Below are 21,574 nucleotides of genomic sequence, written 5' to 3'. Positions count from 1 at the left end.
GGGGAGACAGAAGGCCAGGGACCTTCTGGAAGCTTCTGCTGGAAGGTGGCCTGGGTCACTCCTGCCCACATGTCCCTACTGCTCCCCTGTCATTGACTACACTGGGGTCAGAAGGGGAGACATGTGGTCCCCTCGGGAGGGAGATATCACAGGCCGCGGCACCCTTCCTCGGAGGCAGTGGGTAGTTTGAATGGGTGGGTGAGTCTGCACAGTTAATTCCTGCAGGATAGAACCCTTCCCTGACTCTCTCAAGCAGGCAAACACTGTCATCTCTTTTTCTCCATGGTGAGAGCACAGGGTGGGGCCTGTCCAGGGGCCGGACCTCATAGCAGAAGCTCTTAAATGCTGACGAGGGAGGGTCTACAGCTCAGGCCTAAGGAGCGACCAGGTCCACTTAGGACCTGGTGGGCACAGAATTAGGCGGCCGTGAGCCAGTGCTCTCCTCTCACCAGCAAGTTAAGACTGAGCCGGGCACAGCCACGTGGTTGTAGCAGCTGCTAGCTGGCTACTCTGGGGCAGCACGTCGGCCCAGTGGTCGTGTGAGGTGGACAGAGCGCTGCCCTTCCTGCTCTGGGGAGTTTGCATGCAGGGCCTCCCTATGCAGTCACCCAGAACCCCAGAAGATTCCAGAACTCTTCGGGTGCAGGAATCTGTAAGGGCCCCGAAGTTCCTCCGTTGCTTCCTCTGTGAGCTCGCTCTTTCTGTGGCCTCTGTGGCCAGGGTAGCAGGGCCCACCCCCCCAGAGGCCCAGCTCCCAGCAGCCCGGCGGGATCGTCAGCCCTGACGCGAGGTGTCCCCTTGGCAAGCCAGCTCTCGGGGCTGCTTGTGGGCAGTCTGTGTCTCAGCATGTCCTAGAGACTGCTCTGCGAAAATGCTCTTTAGCCCTGATTTCATGCATGTTAAAAAAGCATCCAGGTCTGATTTCTGTGTTTACCGTACAGCACGGGCGCGAATTGGGGAGAACGAAGGCAAGGGCTCACCGGGAGTTCCATCCGCGCCTCCCCACCCCCCCGCACACCGGCAACGACCAACAAGCCCTGTATCTGGGGTTGTAAATAGCAGAGCCTCCCTAGGTCGGGTCGTCCTGCTGGCACAGAGACTCAAATGCTTTCGGGAGCCAAGGAAATAATGCCTCAAAACTGACATGCTCCGCTGTGTGTTTACACGCATTTCTCTCTTCCCTGCTTATGTCGTCATCAAAAAAGTCCTTGTTCCCCGCAGCATTTTTATGGCACAAAAGCTCTGGGCTGCGGGAGAGCTGGTGGGCACATCAGAGCAGCTCAGCTTGCGGACAGCAGTGCATGCAGCTTGGTTCCCCTGCACAAGACGGTGGGTGGGTTTTGGCCAGCATGTGACGACCCCAGCCAAGATGCACATGGCCCTTGAGTTCTGGGAGCTGCCTCGAGCCCCGTTTCTGTGGACCTCCACGTCCAGAGAACAGTCGAAAGCCCGGGCTTTGGGAAGGAGACCCTGGGGTGGGGGCAGGGGGCCACACACAGAAGGTTCTGACCCACTGCCAGGGTAATGGCCGTGCTCAATTTTGCCTCTCACGTTTTAATTGTACAACAGTAATTTTGCGATAGAGTTGCCAATGGCAAACATGCAAAAGACATTAACTTTATTTATGTTTTGGATTATTAATGTGGCTGTTAAAATTCCTCCAGTTAGTTTTGATTGAATTGTTTTTTTGTGTGATTCTGTTGTTTAATGGAGCGGTAAATAAGAATTTCTGATAATGAGGTCGAGCATCTGTCACAACAACCTGGTGTGGGTTATTAACATTTCCATTAACGGCGGGGTGGGCAGCGATAATTCGGGAGCCGCGCAGTTAGAACAAAATAAATAGTCAGTGTCAGGCTGAGTGGGTATTAATTACTATTTTATTCCACATGGGGGTGGGGGGAACGGGGTGACTCTCGAAGGTCGTTCTCTCCCGAGAGCGTGTGTGCGGGGCCATCGCCCTCGGACAGCAGCTGTTGTGTCGTCTCCGGAAATATTCCTGGGCCCACAGGTCGAGGCCCCCAGACAGTTCCTGGGGCCCCGGGGTCCAGCCCAGCACAGATCCGCTGGGGCAGCGCACTGGCAGGCAGGACAAGGGAGTAGCTCCCGGGGGGGGCAGAGAGTGGCCCATCACGCAAGGAATTCAGAAACGGCGCAGAGCTCATGGATGCAAAGGAGACAGGCTCTGCATGTACGCATGTGCTCTCTGCACTCTCCCAGCTTCCCAGGGGCCGACGGTCTCAGTGTCCTCCCCACCTCACCGGTCACAGTGTGGCCCTCGGGGCAGGAGGACCAGATCCTCAGTGTTGGAGGCTTAAGGGCCCTCGGAGCAGGGGCACTGGGAGCAGGGCAGTCTGTGCTCCTGACCCCATTAGGGGGCAGCCTTGAGTCTGCAGCCCCAGGGAACAGGGCCCCACAGCATAAGGTTTCTGGGATGGGCACACGGATGCCTTAGTCTCTCCATGTTCCATCCAAAACGCAGTGCCTCTCTCCACTGCTAACGTAGCGACACAGCCCCGAGGCCTGCAGGACCTGCCGCTTACTCAGCAACAGGCCCCCAAACGCCCCCTGTCGAGCCCCGGTTGGTGCTAAAACCACAGATCCTCCCGCACGCGTCACACCTTGATGTCCCAGCAGCCCTTAGCCCAGCCTGGCATCACCACCCCATGTCCCACTCCCGAGGCACGCAGACGAGCAGATCAGACCCTTGTTTATGAACACTCTGCCAACTGTGTCTCAATAGAATCAGTTTCCTCTGTAATTGTCCAGACTGTATTTTATGCATCTCTAAACGTGATTCTGGGAACGTTTTGCAGGGTTCCCTGGCATAAAAGCTGGACGGCCTGGGCAGGCTCTCAGGCAGTCCCCTCTGGACTTAGGGGCCCTGCACGTATCAGTAGATGCCTCAGCTTCTGTCCTGTGCTGTTCTCTCCTCAGCCCCGGCCATGGCTCCGCAGAACATCCAGGTGACCCCACTCACGGCCAGCCAGCTGGAGGTCTCATGGGACCCACCACCACTGGAAAGCCAGAATGGGAACATCCAGGGCTACAAGGCAATGCTCTCTCGCGTGGTTTGACTCTTCCTTCCAGGTCACTTTTAGGCCAGGATAAGTGGCCTCAATCCCCAGAGCTCCCGAGTGCTTTGCTGGAACCCGGCCACACTCTGTGTCTTTCCAGCAGACAATCAGCTGACCGTCCGCCCAGAAGGCCATAGGCGATCCTGAGCAGCTGGAACAGGCTTAGCCTGACCTTGCCTTTTGGGCTCGGGGGTGGGGATCCGGTGCCCTGCACAGCTGGCTTGTGCCCAGTAGCCCCTCCCTCCCAGGCCCAGCCAGGAACCCTTCCAGGGAGGGTGGGAACCCTTCCAGGTGGGAACCCACCCACTCTGGGAGCCTCTAATATCTCTGCTAAGAGTAAAACGGAGCAGCCTAAAGAAGAGCTGGTTTTCCAGCCCAGCTCTTCCCTTGGGTTTCTATTGGATATTTCATGAGGTCTGGTGGGGGAGTCCAAGAAGTTGCATTTCTCACACGTTCCCTGGGGGTTCCTAGGAAGCCCACTTTGAAAACCACCACACTCGACTCAGGATTCCACATTAGCTAAACATTTCGGACATGGGGCAAAAGAAAGGCAGCAGGCCGATGGGTGATAACACAGAGCAGGTTCATCCGGCGGGCAGGAAGCCCCCCACGCCTGTCTGCAAGTCCACATCTGTGCAGAGAACTCAGAAGAACCAGCTAGAGCGCCCCAAAGAAAGCAGCCCCGGGCTGTCCCCAGCAAACCCCCCAGCGCCTCCCCTCTGCCGGCCCGGCTCGGTCAGTCATCGGCTTCTGTGGGCCAGCCTGCCCTGACGACTATTGGGCCAATTAAATGTCCATTTAAAAATGATTTTTGTCGGTGTTTGATGAAAATAAATACCTTCCTCCACGGCAGGGCTGTTACAATGATGAATGAGGTAATGCGAAGTCCTGTGAGCTTGGAGGCAAGATGCTATTTATGTATGTCCAAAATATGTTTTCTAATTTCCTTAATGATAAAGACATTGAACTTGGGTATTGATCTCAAGTTAGTAAGGCCTGACCAAGTGCAGGATCGGATGTGCGCAGTTGGGAGAGCAGAGGCTGGCCCCCGCCGGGCCGAGTCGGCAGTGCCCGCGGTCAGGGTGCGCACCCACGCGGGAGGCACTCCCTGGCCCTGCAGCCGGCTGCCTTGTGGGCCAGCGGCTCTAAAGGCCTGGCTGGGTTTCAGCCCGCAGAGCCAAGGTGGATCCATGAATGGGTGTTGTTTTTGGGCAGCCGGGCTGGCACTGGCACAGAGCGGCGGTCCTCGGCCAGTTGTCCAGGAAAGCGATCCTGGACACCTCATCCAGCCATTGTACTCGGGCATCTACTTGCCCAGGAGCACATATGAGCTAGGGGAGGGGAAATACATCTGGGAGAAGCACGGGGCCTTCCCCACAGTGCTGAGCCCAACCTGGTTTCTCCCCTGGCTATTTTTCGTGCCACGCGGATTGAAGACTCACGTGTCGGCCTGCCGTGGGAGCACAGGGCTGAGGCTCGGGTTGTCTGCACAGGCTGGAGCAGAGACAGATACGGCCAGTCTCCTCCTGTCCAGAAGACTGAGGAATGGGGCAGAGGCCATAAACAAAAGCACCCAGCTCTGGAAGGGGGAAGGCATTCACGGGGAACTGGAGGAAAGTGCCACTTCCGTGATCAGTTAGGCAAAGCTCCAAATCTGGAAGGACAATTCAGAAACACAAATTACTGGCTTCCCAAACTGTAGTAGCAGCTGAGGAACCCCTGCCTGACCCTGGCTCAGACCTCCCTCTCTCCTGCTCTCTGCCTTCCCAGCCACAGTGTGGCCCCACCCAGGGGCTTTGGGCTCAGGCCCACAGTCCTGCCTACTGGGCCTGCCTCTTCCCCCACGAGCTCCAAAACGGGGCTGCCACCCCATCCCCACGGCCTGCCTCCAACCTTTGGCTCTTGCCAACAGGTTTACTACTGGGAGGCAGAGAGCCAGAATGAAACAGAGAAGATGAAGGTCCTGTTCCTGCCAGAGACTGTGCTGAAGCTAAAGAACCTGACCAGCCACACCCAGTACCTGGTCAGCATCTCCGCCTTCAACGCGGCGGGAGACGGGCCGCAGAGTGACCCCCGGCAGGGACGCACCCATCAGGCCGGTAGGAGCACAATGTGTTTCCTTCCCCCGGGGTTCCGCTGGGCACCCCTCCGCCCCCAAACCTATAGTTGCCCCCAAACCCAGCTGAAACAGCGGTCCCCACTGCTCTCGGCTCTGCCTGACCTGTAACACGCAGCTGTGTGCTGGGCGCTTTCTGGAGAGGCAGGCCTGGGCTCAGTTCATCTCCTTCCCTCAGGGCCTGGCCTCCGCCTGCTGTGTGGCGGCCTCCAGTACCCATGAGAGGGATTCGAGTGGTGCGTGTTCTCCCTGGGACCCTCTAGGATCGCGGAGGGCAGGCAGACTCTGCGTCTGTACCCAGGCCTCCGTCAGGTTCCCTCAGGGAGATTCTTACTGGGGTCTTAGCCCTGGCACGTCCACACCACTGGGAGACCAGCGCCTGTGCACAGATCCCAGGCCACAGTATCAGGTGCTCCCCGGGTTTCCAGGCCACAGACCACTGGAAATGGCTCCTGCCACCTTCCAGACTCCTGCTACCAGCCGGGCCCAAGAACTCTGTGAGGCCGGGGGTCACCCTGCCTGCCGCCCCGTCCCCACACACAGAGTGTTTCCAGCCTTATTCTCCCACACTTCTCAGCTTCCCAAGCAGCCTGGAAAACTTAAGAAGTGGTCAGGAATTCCCAGGAAATGCAGCTGGTCCTGGGGATCTCTGAGAGGTGCTTCATGTGTGGGACCCAGGAAATGTAAGGCCAGGAGAGCCAGGGAGACCAGTCCTGCACCGGGCTCCCGGCAGTCCGTGCGCTCAGCCAGTAAACCCTACCAGGTGCTTCATCTCCTGGAGACGGGGACTCCCGAGCATCACGTGTCCTTCCCATGAGATGACTGGCCAACGGGCAAGGGTGGCTTCCTGAGGGCCTCAGCCAGCAGCCGGGAATCCAAGCTGGGTCATCTGTTACTCCCCAGGGTACCGAGGACTTGGCAGGTCACAGGGTGACTGGTGGGAGCGCACCAAGAGGACATGTGCTGATTCTGGGAATCAGTCTGGACCCCAACAGGCCCCACAGAACCCAGGGAGGGGGGCGGGGAGCAGGCTCTGTCCCTGACCCCATGCCTGGCCCTCCTGGCCCACAGGCAGCTTCTCCGGCCCAGAGTGGCTGGCTGGGCCCCCCTCCCCAGCCCCAAGGTGGAGCTCCAGAGGGCCCCCCTGCACCCACAGGCGAGGGAGGGGAGGTGAGCGGGGCCTCCAGCGGCCTCAGTTGCTGGAACCAAAGCCAGAAGCTATCCGCCTTTCCTTCTGCGTCTGCCTGTCTTATTCCTCTTTACGCCTCTGTCACTGTGTCTCTCAGGCTCCTTTGCGTTTAAACCCTGTCATTTTCTCTGCTCTTCTCAGGAGGGTCCCAGTTTCTGATTAATCCTGGGAAGTTCAGAGACGGTCAATAAATCTTTTCATTCCAGAGAGTGGAGACTTACTGAGTTGAAAATAACATCTAATAACCCTTTTATCCTATGCGGAGGCATAGACGTGGATGTAAATGACCAATAAAGCAGCCTGACTGAAAGTCCCTTTATGCTCTGTTCCTCCAGCTCCCGGGACACCCAGCTTTTTGGCGTTCTCAGAAATAACCTCTACCACGCTTAACGTCTCATGGGGCGAACCGGCAGCAGCCAACGGCGTCCTACAGGGCTACCGAGTGGTTTATGAGCCCTTAGCACCAGTCCAAGGTGAGGCCTGAGGGGAGCGCGGGGACAGCTGGCCTCACTGGGGCACACACGCCACTTCCTAGTCTGACAGTGGGCATCCTTGACTTCAAGAGGCCTGTGAGCCATGGCGGGGCCGGGACCAGAAGCCCCACGCTCTGGGTTCCAGCACAGCCCTCTCCCGACTGACTTACGATGAAACAACTTTGACCTTCACCCCTTGACCCAAGTTCTCCTGTCACTGTTGCGTCCCCAGGGCACCACTTGTTAGGACCACAGGGAGCACAGAGGCCCATCAGCTTCCATGGGCATCCTAGGAGGAGCGCTGAGCCCCCAGCGTCCTCAGAGGTGTCTCTGCTAACACCCTTCACGCATTCATTTCCTCGAGTCTTTATTAAGCACCTGCTGCATGCCAAGTACTGTTCTAGATGCGGGAACGCACAGAACCAGGGAAGCAGGGGTCCTCACCCAACTGTTTATCAAGATCCTTCCTTCCCTGAGTCCATGAGTCTGTATTCCAGTGAGGAGAGAAGCAACACACCCGCAAACGGTCCGCGATGTGAGGGTGACCAGTGTTGGGAGGACCCAGGCGCACCGAGCTCACAGCCCCAGGCGAAGGCCTTCCCGGGGAAGCTCCACTGCACATGGGCCACTTGGGCTGGGGCCCAGGGTCCTGAGGCCAAGCCTGAGGAGTGGGGAGGAGGTCACGTGAGAGCAGCGGGACCGGTCACCAGGGCCATGTCACCAGGGCCGAAGCAGCAGGGCCCAAGAGGGTCTGGCCCACACACACCAGGCCCCCCTCTGGCTACAACCACAGTCTCAATGCCGTGGAATGAAAAGATTTATTGATCAGCCTCACACTTCCAGGGATCAATCAGCAGAAGCACAGACCCTCTAAGGAGAGCAGAGGAAACACTTGCACACAGAGGAGCCTGAGAGACCCAATGACAAAGGCATAAAGATGAATTTGAGATGGAAAAAGAAGATACAGAAGCTTCTGGGGAGAAGGGGTCGTGACCCAGCACAGAGGCTCGGGCCTGGGAAGACCAGCGACGCTGCAGCACCTGGCAAGGGGCTTGGAACTGGGGGTCTGGGGGGTGAGGAGTGGGGGTGGGGGATGTGTGTGTTTGCGGTGGAGACTGCCCACCGCCTAGCGAGGGAAGTGAAGGGAGTAGCCATGGGCTCGGTTGTTCAGGGGCACAGCCGTGTCCTTGCTGTGTTACTCTCTGGCACTGCCATAATCTCTCTCATACCTGTCACTCCTCCCCACTAATGGCTGACGTGCTCTCGGAGAGCCCCACAGACTTTGTTCCTCGTCTGCTGTGTGCCCAGCACCGGGCCAGAAAAGGGAGACCAGCGCAGGGCTGGCTGCCCCGGTAAGACATACCACCAGACTGTAACCATTACAGATTATTTAATGTCTAGGAGGAAAAAATACAACCAACACATCAAATAATATTGGTACTCCATTTAAAGCCATGATAAAAGTTTCCTTTTAGAATAAGTACATTCAAGTAAAACAGGGGGTTGATTTGAAGAAAATTTAAGCATGAGATTTTATGTCATCGAATCTAAAACGCCATTATTGACTATAAGATTCATTGTTATTTTATGAAGTGCTAGGAAAGAAGAAATGCTTGCAGTAAACAGCGGCCCGGTACGTTTGCATCATCAACCCCAAATCAGAGACACAAAAACATGCAGCGAGAGTCTCACACGGTTGATGCACTTTGCTGAATAATCGTAGAGGCCGGGCAGGCATGTGGCTCGGGAATGGCAGAGGGCACAGCCCTGGCCCCGCGGGGGCCCAGTCACACCTGCTGTGTGCCTTTCAGACCCGGGTGCCTGTCTGGGGACCAGGTGGCCGGGGCGTGGCGGGGGTCAGGGTCCCAGTGGCACAAATCAGAAGGAGCCAGACATCTGTGCGTGCTCGTAGTGCCTGGACAAAGGGCAGAGAGCCGCTGGACACCGTCCATCCTGTTGCCCAGTACTGTGTACACATATGCCCAGGTGTGTACACACATGCACACACACTCACGGCGTAAGACCAAGCTGCAGACATTGTACACTAGTGCCACGCAAAGGAGAAAGGATCACCAGGATTCACGACCTCCTCACCAAGACCTTGAGTCTGCCTGTGCTCCCTCAGATACGTGGCTTTTCCAAATCAGGGCAGTAATGGGTTTGCAGAATTTCTAGAAACTCCATGGCAGGCAACCCTGGACCTGGTGCCCAGGATGGCTCCCCGAGTCTTGTAAAAAAGTACTTGCTGTCCAAGCAAGACTACGGCCATTGTCCCCGCCTGGTCGCGAGCCAAGGCAGGCCCTGCTTTTCTGTCCCCCGAGTTCCGCTGTCCCGATGTCCCAGAGTCCCGCTGGCTCTCTATGTGCCTGAACCCACGGCCTCGCCTCACCTTCCAGGGATAAGATCCTGCATGTGGTTTCCCTGGTGTGGTCAGTGTTGTGGTCCAGCAACCACGGCAACATGGCATCACTCACATGACGCAGCTAGACTCACATGACTCCGGTCCCTCGTGCGCGACTGACCCGTGGCTTCTCGGTGCTCCCTGTAAACACGGCCCCACGTGCATGCCCGTGATCGTAGGTGCGATGGCGCAGCTCACTCTACAGACGGGGCCTTTGTGAAGCACCTGCACGCACTGGTCCGCGTCCTCCCACAGCTGCAGGGTGCAGCGGCCGCTTTTACTCACGTCTCCCTAGAACTCAGGTTTCGAGCCCTTGGGATGGCCGCCCAGGGCTACAGGGGGTATTGCGGACATGCGAGGGGTTTGAACTGGGGCAGGCCGGTTCGAGAGCCACCATGATGGGGAAACGTCTGGAACGCCTGCACTTCTGCAAGTAAACATGCGTGAAGGCCGCAGAGAGGAGCGTGCCAAGTGGTCATCAAAGCGTTTCCCGGACACCTGTGGCACTTGCCCTTCTCCCTCGAGTGACAACACGTGGAGTCACTTGGAAGCACCATTTTGCCTCTTCCCACACGTAATAAGACTGTGGGTCACCGGCATCGTCTCTTCTGTGTCAGGAGGGCTGGTTCTGCCCACCTGGATCTTCCTGGCCTCGGGCAGTGAGCGTGATCTGCTCTGAAGTCAGGGCAGGAGGAGAGCTTGGCAGCTCACGCATTTCTCCAGAATCTCGGGGCTCACAGCTTCCTCGGGTCCCCGGGGCACTCGCGAGCAAACTGTCCAGACTCCCAAACTTGGACCACATCAGTGGCTCGGGCACATCCCAGACTCCATGATTCCTGCTCCGTCACGTGGCTGGCCCAGGCCTGGGGCTGGTGACGGGAAACACCAAAGCTGCCGCTGAGCTCCAGGCTTTCCACGAATCAGAGCACCCTCCGTTTCAACTGCAGACCCCATCCTGAAACAGCACTAACCCCTGCTCCAGCCAGGGGTGAGGCCAGCCATGGGCCACGCCCGTCGTCCCCCCGTCCTCCAGCTTCCCTGGCCACCAGCCAACGGGCTCTTCCCAAAGAGCAGAGCTCACCACCCCTGTGCTGCCCTGGTTGACCCTGTGACCTTCTGGGGTGCCCCTGCTCCCCACTAACATCAGTGTCACTGTGAGCCCACCTGGTCGGACGGCATCTGCCAGAATCCCTGGCTTGGCCAGACCGCGGCCACCAGTCCTGGCAGAGAACACTGGCCAGGAAAGGGCAGAGCCTCGCCCGTGACCTCTCTCTAGCCTTAGGTCCTTTGGGGCATTTTGACCTGGGGCTGGCGAGGGGCAAGAGGAACTTCAGTTGCACATGGGATGATGTGTGTTGTTATGTAGTAGAAAAGGACCAGATGCTCAGGGATGAGGCCAGAGGGGCTGAACAGAAGGCAGTGATGACGAACACACAGCTCGGTGTCCTGTGCCTTGCTGAGGTCAGACTGCCCTGCATCTCTGGCAGGCTCGTCCAGCCCTCACTGTCCCACTTCCATACCCAGCTCCATCTCTCCCGGGGGCAGGCGGGAGTGGGGGGGCTCCTCTTGTGGCTCCAGGAAGTCTTCATTGGGTCCCCTCCCCTAGGGCAGCAGCTGGCCAAACTGCTCAGTGTGCGGGGCCCTAGAGTGGGGGTCTCCTGGAGAAACCCAACCCCTGTTGCCCTCACGTTGGATCCAGATTTCCAACAGGGAATCATCAAAGTAGCAGGTGGGTCTCTGAACAATTTCTGGTTCTTCCCAATGCCCCAGAGATGGCATGGCCAATGTAATGAAAACCTCAGGCATCTTTCCTGGAGGGCTAGAGTCCCATGAACTCTGCGGGAATGCCGGCCCTCTTGCGAAGATCGCAGAAGACATGACGTGTGAGTTTATACGCGTCTGTGCCATCAAGAATGGGGGAGGCTGTGAAATGGTGGTGTCGAGTAGTGGTGGTTCTACCGACTGCTTTTTCTGCCTCCTGGCCCAGGCGCTGGGTGGTCCCTGGGATTTGCGCAGGCAAACTCACCAGCCCGGGCCAAGGCGGCAGAAAGCCCAGCAGCCTCCCCCTGCCAGTGGGCCCCGGGGGTCACTCCATCGAGAAGACGGGCCCGCCTCATCCCGCCTCCCCAGGGCCAGTCCCCTGGTCACGGTGGGGAGCACCAAGCCACGCAGAGCCTGAGCCATGTTCTTGGGGAACGGATTTTATGGCAGAGCTACTTTTATGGGTTTTTTTTTTAATGTTTTAAACGGTAGTATTTTATGTGATTGCACCCCAGGGCTTTGTAGTGCAGGGCACGGTTTAAAAATTGACTAAATAAATAAGATTCTGACATCGTTGAAATGCAGGGGAGGTCGGACCAGCTCTACCTCCTAGTGGGATGGAATTCACAAAATCTGCACATGGCTTTGTTTCTGCTCTGGGGAAAAGGAAGGCGTTTGTTAATTAAAAAGGGGGGCTGCTATGCAGAATAACTTTATATCCAAGAAGATCCCACCCATTTACAATGATGGTCATTGTGTGTGCAAACTGTCATCCCGAAACCCCTTTCTTGAGTCATGTAAGGTGAGGAGGGCAGCCTCTCAGGGCAGAAATGACCCAGAAACCTCAGATTCAGAGGTCACTCAAACACAGTAAAAATCCTTCTGAAATAGTCTGGAAGAGACTCATTTAGCTGAATCAATGTTCTGTACAAGGCATGGTGTGAAAACAGTGAACCAGCCAGAAGGTACTGGGACAACTGTAGGACAAGAGACATTGGCTTTGACGACTTTGAAGGGTGAACCCGTTTTGTAGTAAAGAACACACTTTGTGGGGCTCTTCTGAGTTCAAGGCTACACAAGGATGAAGGGTGGGGACAGCACCAGCCATCCACACAGAGGGCAGGCCCGGCCGCAGCCACCCTGGACAGTCTGTTTGCTCTCCTGGCCAGCTCTGCTGGCTAATGTCAGAACAGGGCGCCCTTTCCTCCTCCCCGAGGGACACCCCATAGACACGCATGGGGTGAAAGTTCTCAGAAATCCTGACCTTGGAGCTTACGAGACTTTTTTTTAACATGTCATCTTCAAACTTATTTAACCAGGGAGCCCCATTTCTGTCCAGGAAAACGCTGTCATATAATTTTCACTATGTGTCTTCCTCCCCAAATGTTAAATCTTGATTTTCTCAGTACACAGAATACAGCCAACAACATGTTCACTTCATTTATGTCCATGACCTGTTGTCTATCTGTCCTCCTAGTTTGAATCAGGGCTTCGATATTTGGTGTGATGGTCTTTCTTCATTCTTGCTTCCAAGTCCAAGGACCAAGTTCTCACTTGTGGCTGGGGGGCATTTAGGCCACAGGTTGGCCAACCCAGTCCGGCTGGAGACTGCTTTTAGGGGAAGCCCATCTTCTTTTGTGCTCTCTTCTCCGGAGTTGGGAAGCTCTGAGTCACCAACACAAGCGACACAGAGCCTGTGTGGCTCTGAGTCCGTGGGGAGGGGAACCTGACCCCGGCACGGGAGGATGGGGGGGGAGCCTCCCCGGCATGAGGTGGGACTCGTGGGCCCCCTCCCTGCGTCACCCCATGAGGCTGGCTCTTCCCTTTGCTAGCACCACTTATCAGACTTGAACACTAATTACACTTATCTGTGCTGAAAATTGGCCATTACCACCACTTAAACTCCTCCTAATTGTAAGAAATCCTTCCTTTGCAAGTTGGGGCCACCATCACTGTTTTCATGGCAACATGGGTGGTACTCCTGGCGCTTCTGACCTCAGACCCCTCCTGGCCTTTGCTCTCTCTTGGTGGTTGCAGGAGTGAGCAAGGTGGTGACAGTGGACGTGAAGGGGAACTGGCGCCGCTGGCTGAAGGTGCGCGATCTCACCAAGGGAGTCACCTACTTCTTCCGCGTGCAGGCACGGACCATCGCCTACGGGCCCGAGCTGCAAGCCAACGTCACGGCCGGGCCAGCGGAGGGTAAGTGGAGCTCCGCCCAGGGCCCCGCGTCCACTGCCGTGCCAGATGGGCCTGTCCTCACAGCAGCCCGGGCGGTGGTGGCCCACCACCCAGAGCGGCAGAAACACAGAGATCTTTCAGCAACAGGGTTATCTTCCAAAGCTCGTGCCAGCACCAACCTCTCCAGATGGACTTGTTAAACAGAGATGAGCAAATTCCTAGGTCTTAAACACGTAATGTTCGGGGCCATTTTCTGGAAAGCCTTGGAAGGAACAAGTGAATTTTTTAAAGGTTTATTTATTTACTTTTGTTGGAGGCAGAACTGAGCATGGAGCCCGACTCAGGCCTCGACCTCACGACCCTGAGATCATGACCTGAGCCAAAAGCAAAAGCCCAGCCAACTGTGCCACCAGGCACCCCCCAAATTAGTGAATTTTGGAAATAAGATATACAAAAGAGGTGTGAAGTGTTCACATCGTGCGAAGAAGCCCCAGAGCTTCCCACTGAAACGATTTTGGCCTTTGCTTACATTCTTAGCAAGGCGAGGGCGACAGGATCTAGGTTCACAGCAGGCCCACCGCGTGCCAGGCGCAGTCCTGGGCCTGTTGCATGGCTTGTCTCTGTTCACATCTGGCCCACCACTGGCCTTATGTGAGGCCACTGTAGCCTTCCCACATCTGGGCTGAGCAGAGTGTGACCAGGCAAGGCTAAGCCATCTGCCTGGAGAAGCAGACAGAGCCTGGACAGGGCAGGCCCCATGTGGGGGATGAGGAGCCCCCCCAAGTGCCAATCTCCACCCTCCCCTGTCTCTTTTACCCCACAGGTTCCCCAGGGTCCCCCAGAGATGTCTTGGTCACCAAGTCAGCCTCCGAACTGACCCTGCAGTGGACCGAGGGGAACGCAGGCAGGACGCCCACCACTGGCTACGTCATCGAGGCCAGGCCCTCAGGTAAGGGGTGGGGCCGGGACACCTGTCAAGCTGGGAGCCTGAGAGTCCGAGCCTTCGGCTTCCTCGCAGCCTTTCCCTAACAACACGGACATGAGGGGAACTCAATGAAACGCTAGTCACATCTTTCCCTCTGCTCCGCCACCTCGCGGGCATGACAGTCTCCGTGTTTTGCCACAGCGCGCGTCCCTAGAGGCGTGGTCGTTGTCATCCTCAGAAACACGTACGTACAAACTTAGGGACACTTGCACATACCTTCTGCTCGTGGTGGGATCCAAGAGTGTTTCCAGGGGCTCATCTCGGGCTCTGCGTCTTTGTACCCAATTGAGCCCCACTCCTTTCTGATCACAGTGAAGCCCACCCGTCGCGTGCCCCATCTTTAGGCTCCTGAAAATGAGGTTTAAGGTCTATTCCCTGCCCTGTCCGCCCTAAGGGTTTTCGCTCCCTCCCTCCCAGTCAGCGGTAATAACGACGCACGGACATTATCGGAAAATCCGTCTCTGCTGCGCTGAGCCAGTCATTAGTCCTTGGAGCTAGAGGGTGTCACCAAACACAGAGAACACAGAGCACGTCCACCATGACCTTCAGAGGGCGGCACATTTAATCGTATCTGAGCTTGAAAACCCATGGTGCGCCTGGGCTGCCAGCAGAAAGCTCATCGCCTGAGCCCGCCCACGGCGCTGGGCATCACTGTAGTCGGATGGTTCAAGAAGCCATTGGACTGAGAGGGAAGGTCTGCGGGGTCACATTTGTCCCTGTGTCAGACTGCCCGCCAAACTGCTTCTGGGAGATGACTAGTCGCAAGCCCCTCCCAGAAAGTCCTAAGTAGAAAATCTGGTGCCTGAGACCAAAACAGCATCCTTTAAGGGCGATATGAAAAATTCTTTGGCTCAAGCACTTGCATGTTCAGCGCGTCCACCCAAGGGGTCCTGGGAGCTTGTGTTGAACAAGGCACTTGGTCTGTTCTGGAAGCAGGGGTCTCGAATCGGTGACGGGCCTTCTGCGTCCACTGGGCCCCCTACCAGCCTGTCGCTCTGAAAGTAGGCAGCCCCGAGAGCAGACAGCAGGTGCCCCGCTGAGGACATAGGATTCCCAAGCACTTTCTGATACTTTAAGACCTTCAAACACGGGCCCGGTGAGGTCTGGGCCCAGCTGAGGGCCATGGGGGCTGCACCTACCCCAAGGAAGCAACTCGATGCTTTTCTCCCCGAATCTGGGGAGAGCATTCATTGCAAAGGTAGCTTTGTGAGTTTTCAGGCCCAGCAAGGGGCTCCTGAGAATTCCTGAGATCCGTGGACATCACTGACCCCTAACTGAAACCCAGCCTGTCCTTGCCTCGTGAGCACAGGCGCGTTCACTTACTCCGGCTGCCGGAGCCTCAGGGCCCACACTGGGCTGCTTCCCCCACATGCAGGTCCTGCCTCCGTCTGGAGGCTGGGCAGGCAAGGGCAGGGCGTGACGGGGGAAGGGGATCCTCTGAGGCCATGAGGGAGTGTCTCTTTCATCCTGTCTCCCAGCTTCAGGTGGTTTGCTCTCAGTCTAGGTCATTCTTTGCCTCGTGGAGACCTCACCCCCATCCCTGCCTTCTCCCCGTGCGCCCTTCTATCCCCGTGCCCAGCTGTCTCCTTTTTATGAGGACACCGGTCATACTGGGTTAGGCACCCCCTCAAGACCTCGTCTTGACTAATTATATCTGCAAAGACCCTATTTCTGAATAAGGTCACATGCTGGGACATTGGGGATCAGACCTTGAGCACGTGAATTTTGGGAGGACACCATTCAACCCCCCCACAGTAGGTAAGAAACCACAGACGTAGCTGAAGAGCCTGCGGAATTGGCAGCAACAGAAGTCACGCCGCTTCCCATCCCATCCCGGCCTCGCGGGCGCCTCGCAGCATGGCTTCCCTCGTCGTCTGAACACTGCCCGGGCCTCATCACCTAGCACGGCCCTGGTATCACAGTGCCCCCCAAAATCCAGGCCTTTGCACCTGCCTTCCAGAGAACCACGTAGCCCAACACGTCACCCAACGAAACCCCCCCGTGACCCACATGGTCCGCAGTCTGGGGAGACGGTGCTGCTGGGAACCTTCGGTCACCTTTAGGTACTTACAAGTATTAACAGCATAACTGGCTTCCCTTCATGTTTTATGCAACTAAAGCCATTCGGAGAAGGTGTCCCTTCAGAGTCAGCAGGCTGCCAATGGGATCTCTGGCCCGAGAAAAGGTGAGAGGCCTCGTACTAGAGGACACACATGCACAGCGGACCCCTGCCAGCTCCCCTCCTTCTGCCGAGGGCTTGCTAGAATGTTAGGACCTGACTAGAATGTTAGGACCTGACTAGAATGTTAGAACCATCACCCCCTGACTAGAATGTTAGGACCATCACCCCCCGACCCTGCGCCGATACAGCAGCTGTGAGAGTACCACAGTGGGGTGCCTGGGGTGACGGGAATGCTCCGTGTCTGGGCTGTGTCAGCAAGACGATCCCATTGGCGGACACCAGAGAGAGGACACATGGTTTCTCTCTGTGTGATTTCCCGTAACTGCGTGCGATTCTGTTTACAATTACCTCAAAAAAAGCTCAGCTTAAGATTAAAATATATATATATATATATATATATATATATATATACACACACACACACACATGTATCCCACGATGGTGTCCTAAGGAGTCAAGGGCAACAGCACATCTTTGGAAAGGGCGTCTCTGCGTCAGAGGTCAGCATGGGGAATGGACCACGTCAGCAGCCAGACACGGCTTCATGGGCTCAGAATCCTAGCAGAGGAGAGCATATTCTGGCATTTTCTGAGCAAAGGGGAGGTTTTGATTCTCAGGCTTCTCATGGGGTTAGCATAACTTCCATCCACCCTAAAGAAGGAAGCAGGTGACCTTTTGGAAGAAGCACAGCTTTGGGCAGTCTGGACGGTGGTGTGAAGAGCCAACCAGGACGCGGGGCTAGGTCTCGCACTGAGCCTCACTCCCCAAGGGCCTTGGCCGGGTGGACGCCTCCAGAGATCGGCAGGACCCTGAGCTCCGTCAGTTGGTGCCTCGATGAGGAAACTGGCCCCCGGGGACCAAGATGCAAAAGGAGGCTGACCTGTGAGATGCTGTCTTGTTCCATGAGCGCTGAAGATTTCACTCCTGCTCTCTTCTGGCCCCAATTTCCCCTTTCGTACTGTGGACCAAACCAGAGTGGCCGTGGGGTTCGCCGTCTCCCCACGGAGGGGTGCCTCCTCCCTCCCGTGACAGAGGCCAGCAGCAACTCAGAGGCAAATGAAATGCTTTTATGGATTGTCAATATTTAAACACCTTGCTGGTGCCTTAGGGCTTTGGATCTCAGCTGTCATCTATTACAGGCCTCATTACACAAAACATTAAACGCTCTATCTTATTTTCTCCACCGCAGCTCTCTGGCAAGACTTTCTCCAGGCAGGGGAGTGGTTTCCGAGGGGAGTGGGGATCTGGGAGATGGGCCCAGGTTGTCATGAGGAGGCCTTATTTTTGATGGAGTCCACCTGGCCCCCACGGGTAACTACCACCACGTGTCTGGGGAGCCGGAGCCACTTGTCTGCCGGATCTGCCATCTCCCCGCCCAGGCAAGTCTCCACCTTGCACCAGGGAGGCAGGCAGCTCGTCAGCTTAGTGGCTGGTGCCACGAGGCGCCCAGCGGGCTGGTGCAGGTGGGGGCAGATGGGGACAGGTGGCAACACAGCCTTTTCCTTTCCTGCACTGCCACGGTAACCCCTGCAAATTCTGTGGGGTCGCCCCACTGCCCACCTGACAGCAGCTAGGAGATTAGTGTCTTGGACCAGAACGTGGACTCTCTCCTTCCCAGGAAGGACGGTCAGTGAGCACGCGGAGCCAAGGACAGCCTTGCGAAAGAGGCACGTCTCAGGTTGTGCTATGTTTCCTCTGAGTCAGTGTCACAAAGTTCCCTGGAAGGCCATGGAAGCTGTGCAGTGGGCTTATGCAGATGATTTATTTACACAAATTATCCCAAGGCATTTTATTGTGTAGCTCACGAAACCAAATTTACATATTTACACAATAGGCTGGGATGGCACTAAAGGAACTATAAATATATTTTCCTCTCCGGAGCAGCCGTGAAATTCATGTTTAGGACGGACCCGGCGCAGGCAGCGTTTTTCACAAACAGTGTGGTTAGCCCGGAGTGGAGAGCTGGCCCGCCAGAGGACAGGCCCCTGGTCCCAGGCCCCGATCGCCCCCCCACCGCCCCCCCACACATCTGTCTGCATCTCCCTGCTCATTTTGTTCCTGTTCCATCTTTGGCGCTGGGACTTTTCGGTTGAACAAAGAAGAAAATCAGCCTTATTCCAAAGGTTTAAAACCGATGGAAATCCCCAAGTCAGCAAATGCGGCAGGCGGATGGCAGGCGGGCGGCTACTACCAATCCAACCTCCCGGCCTGGCACTTCCTCCTGTCCTTACAGCTGCCCGGTGCCCACCTCCTTCCGGACATAGGTACCCTTTGCTTCTAGACCTTCATCTCATTTTATCTCCTGCCTTAAACCAGATCAGATAAAAAGTGATTTTTTTTTTCTTTTTTTTCCTCAAAGGTATTTAGCCTCGTGTTTGAACCCCACTGCTTCAGTTAGATTTCGAATGGAGACTGACCACTGACACAGAGAGAAAAGGCAGTGTTTAAGAAATAAATAGCTCACAGACCTCCCTTTGCTCGGGGCTGCGGGCTGACAGTCACGTTGCTGGTTGCGTGAGTTAGTGGAACCAGAAATCTGGGGCCCGTGAGTGACAGTTTCATTCAGCATGGAGACCCTGTTTAATTGTCCATGAAATCAAACTTTTGTGGGGGCCTGGCGTCTGTCTGAGTGCCAGCAGCACACAGCTCGGTTCCGGGCGTTGGAGGGGTAAATTGAGCGGCCCGCCGATGTGCCTGAGCTGAGCTCCGTCTCAATTGAGAAGAGAGGTGTTCATGTTTCCAGGTTTATTAGGACATTATCTGGGAGCAGATGTGCGGAGGGGAGGCGGGGGCCACAGGATGAGAAGGGACACATTCTGTCGGCTGTAGGCAGGTCAGCTCCGAGGCGGCCAAAGCTATTAGGTGGGAAAAGGACTCTTTCTTTCTTTTTTTTTTTTTTTTTTTAAGATTTTATTTCTTTCTTCGAGAGAGAGAGAAGGAGAGCACAAGCAGAGGGAGGGGCAGAGGCAGAGGGAGAAGCAGACTGCCGAGCAGGGAGCCTGACACCGGACTCGATCCCAGGACCCTGGAATCATGATTTGAGCTGAAGGCAGATGCTTAACCATCTGAGCAACCCAAGTGCCCCCAAAATGTTCTTTCTTTAAGGACCTTTACTATCAGCCTCTCCGCCTGTTTAGGGCACAGAGAAGGCCGTGAAGGCAGCAAGGACAAAGCAAAGAGTTCACATTCCTCAAAGAAACACCCAACCGCTAAAGAGCCAGACTGTGTGTGTGCCTCCCCTGAGGCCGGTGGGACTTGGGGTGCGTGATCGATGGGATCCCCGTAGGAACACTTGCAAGGTTCATTTTGCAGCAGTGTCCCCCCCACTTACCCTGCGGGGGGGCGGGGGTGGTAGCGAGAGTCCAGGCAGGTGCTCCCTCAGGCGTCCAGGAATGGGGAGGGAGGACTGGCCCCACACACAAGCGTGATTTGGGCTCACTCCCCGCCCTGGACCCCCCCTCCCACAGACATCAGGAGGTGTCCTCCTGAAGGTCAGACAGGACGTTTAGAGCCCTTTGCCAGCTGGGGACTCTGCACCAGGCAACCGGCAGTCAGGGAAGTGGCTTTGGAAGACACTTCTGCTCTTCTCTTCTGGCCCATCCTGAGTTTCCCAGGAGCGTGATGGAGGAGCTGTCCAAATGGGGAGGGAAAGCCAGGCTGGGGTGCCCTAAGCGTCCTGGCACAGGGCAGCCTCACCTGGGGTCCAGAGGCTTGCTGAGTCGGATCCCCAGAGCAGCCTGTAGTCTGTGCAAAGGCGTGCACGCCTCCCACGTGTTGGTTGAGATGGGAATCCGGCGCTGGGGATTATCCCAGTGCGTGGAAAATCAGTTGCACAAACCTCATTATAGCTAATAGTTCTGTAATATTATTTTCCCCCTAATTTGTAGAGATACTTTTCTCCATCATTGATTTATTGAGATATTTAACAGCATAATACAAATGAAAAAGCAATCCGCGGCGGAGACAGAGTGGACGCGTCAACAGCTGGCCGGCCTTCCTTACCCACTCAGGACCACGATGGAAATGTTAGTGTAGACAGATTGCCCGGTGAATTACAAGCGACGGCCAAAATGCCGAATGCGCTAATTTTGGCAAGGAAAAATTAAGCAAAATAAAAACGAGAACATTTTCTTCTGTTAGCTCAGGAGGAAATTCTCTTGCTATGACTCTCCTTCCCCCAACATTTTTCAGTGTTAACGGATCACTAAATAAATCGTTCTGCATTGAGATTCTCTATCAATATTTTTAAATGGTTTTTTTTTTTTTTGAAAAATGCACGCAATTCCTGGAGCTATGACAGAACACTTAAAATAAAATGTGGCCTTTAGGTGACGGCAGAGGAAGGGGAAATAATTTTTTTTCTTTGGTAGCAGGAAAGCATTACAGAAACATTAATGCAAAAGACACTCAGGGAACCCACTCCAGAAGAGTTCAGACCCACTCAGAACAGTCTGAGAATACCTCTCACGCTTAGTCCCTTAATTGCAATGGTTTAAGCAACATTCATTTAAAAGAGCCTGTGTTTTTTTCCTTTAGTTTCTTGAGTAGCATAAAATAGTCTGCTCTTTTATTTTATTTTTTTTCTAAGATTCTATTTATTTGAGAGAGAGAGGGAGAGGCAGTATGGGGGCAGAGGGAGAGAGAGAATCTCAAGCAGACTCCACACTGAGTGCAGAGACTGACAGGGCTCGATCCCACAACCCTGAGATCATGACCTGAGCTGAAATCAGTAGTTGGATGCTCAACTGACTAAGCCGCCCACGCACCCCTGTCAGTCTTTTTAGAGGAAAAACACTGTACAATTCAGTCCACATTTAAAGCCCTTAGAATAGTGGCTTACTCATAGGAAGTGCAAATAAAATGTGGTGGGTATTCACTAGAAGCCTGCTTGTGCTAGGTCCTGCAAAGGGCTATGGAGATACGTAGGTGGATGGATGGTTGGATGGATAGACGGATGGTGGAAGAAAGGAAGGAAGGAAGGAAAGAAAGAATAAATGGGTAGGTGGATGGATGGTTGGATGGGGAGATGGATGGACAGATGGGTGGCGGATGGATGGAAGGAAGGAAGGGTAAAGTGGTTGGATGGTTGGTTGGATGGGGAGATGGATGGATGGGAAGATGGTTGGATGGGGAGATGGATGGATGGGGAGATGGATGCATGGGGAGATGGATGGTTGGGGAGATGGATGGATGGGGAGATGGATGCATGGGG

General features: G+C 55.5%; 1 protein-coding gene across 1 annotated transcript in view; it reads left to right on the top strand.

Moving 5' to 3' along the window:
* Positions 1 to 21,574, top strand: part of LOC111145539 (sidekick cell adhesion molecule 1) — a 509,203-nt gene that overhangs the window by 462,812 nt on the left and 24,817 nt on the right. Inside the window, 5 exon segments of the mRNA XM_022500452.1 lie at positions 2,938 to 3,053; positions 4,990 to 5,176; positions 6,718 to 6,855; positions 13,055 to 13,216; positions 14,019 to 14,144. Of these exon segments, the coding sequence (XP_022356160.1) occupies positions 2,938 to 3,053; positions 4,990 to 5,176; positions 6,718 to 6,855; positions 13,055 to 13,216; positions 14,019 to 14,144 (729 nt within the window).

The sequence above is a fragment of the Enhydra lutris genome, unplaced genomic scaffold, assembly GCF_002288905.1.
Source record: "Enhydra lutris kenyoni isolate GAN:26980312 unplaced genomic scaffold, ASM228890v2 scaffoldscaffold13, whole genome shotgun sequence".
NCBI lineage: Eukaryota > Metazoa > Chordata > Mammalia > Carnivora > Mustelidae > Enhydra > Enhydra lutris.
This window is presented reverse-complemented; position numbering and strand designations above follow the sequence as displayed.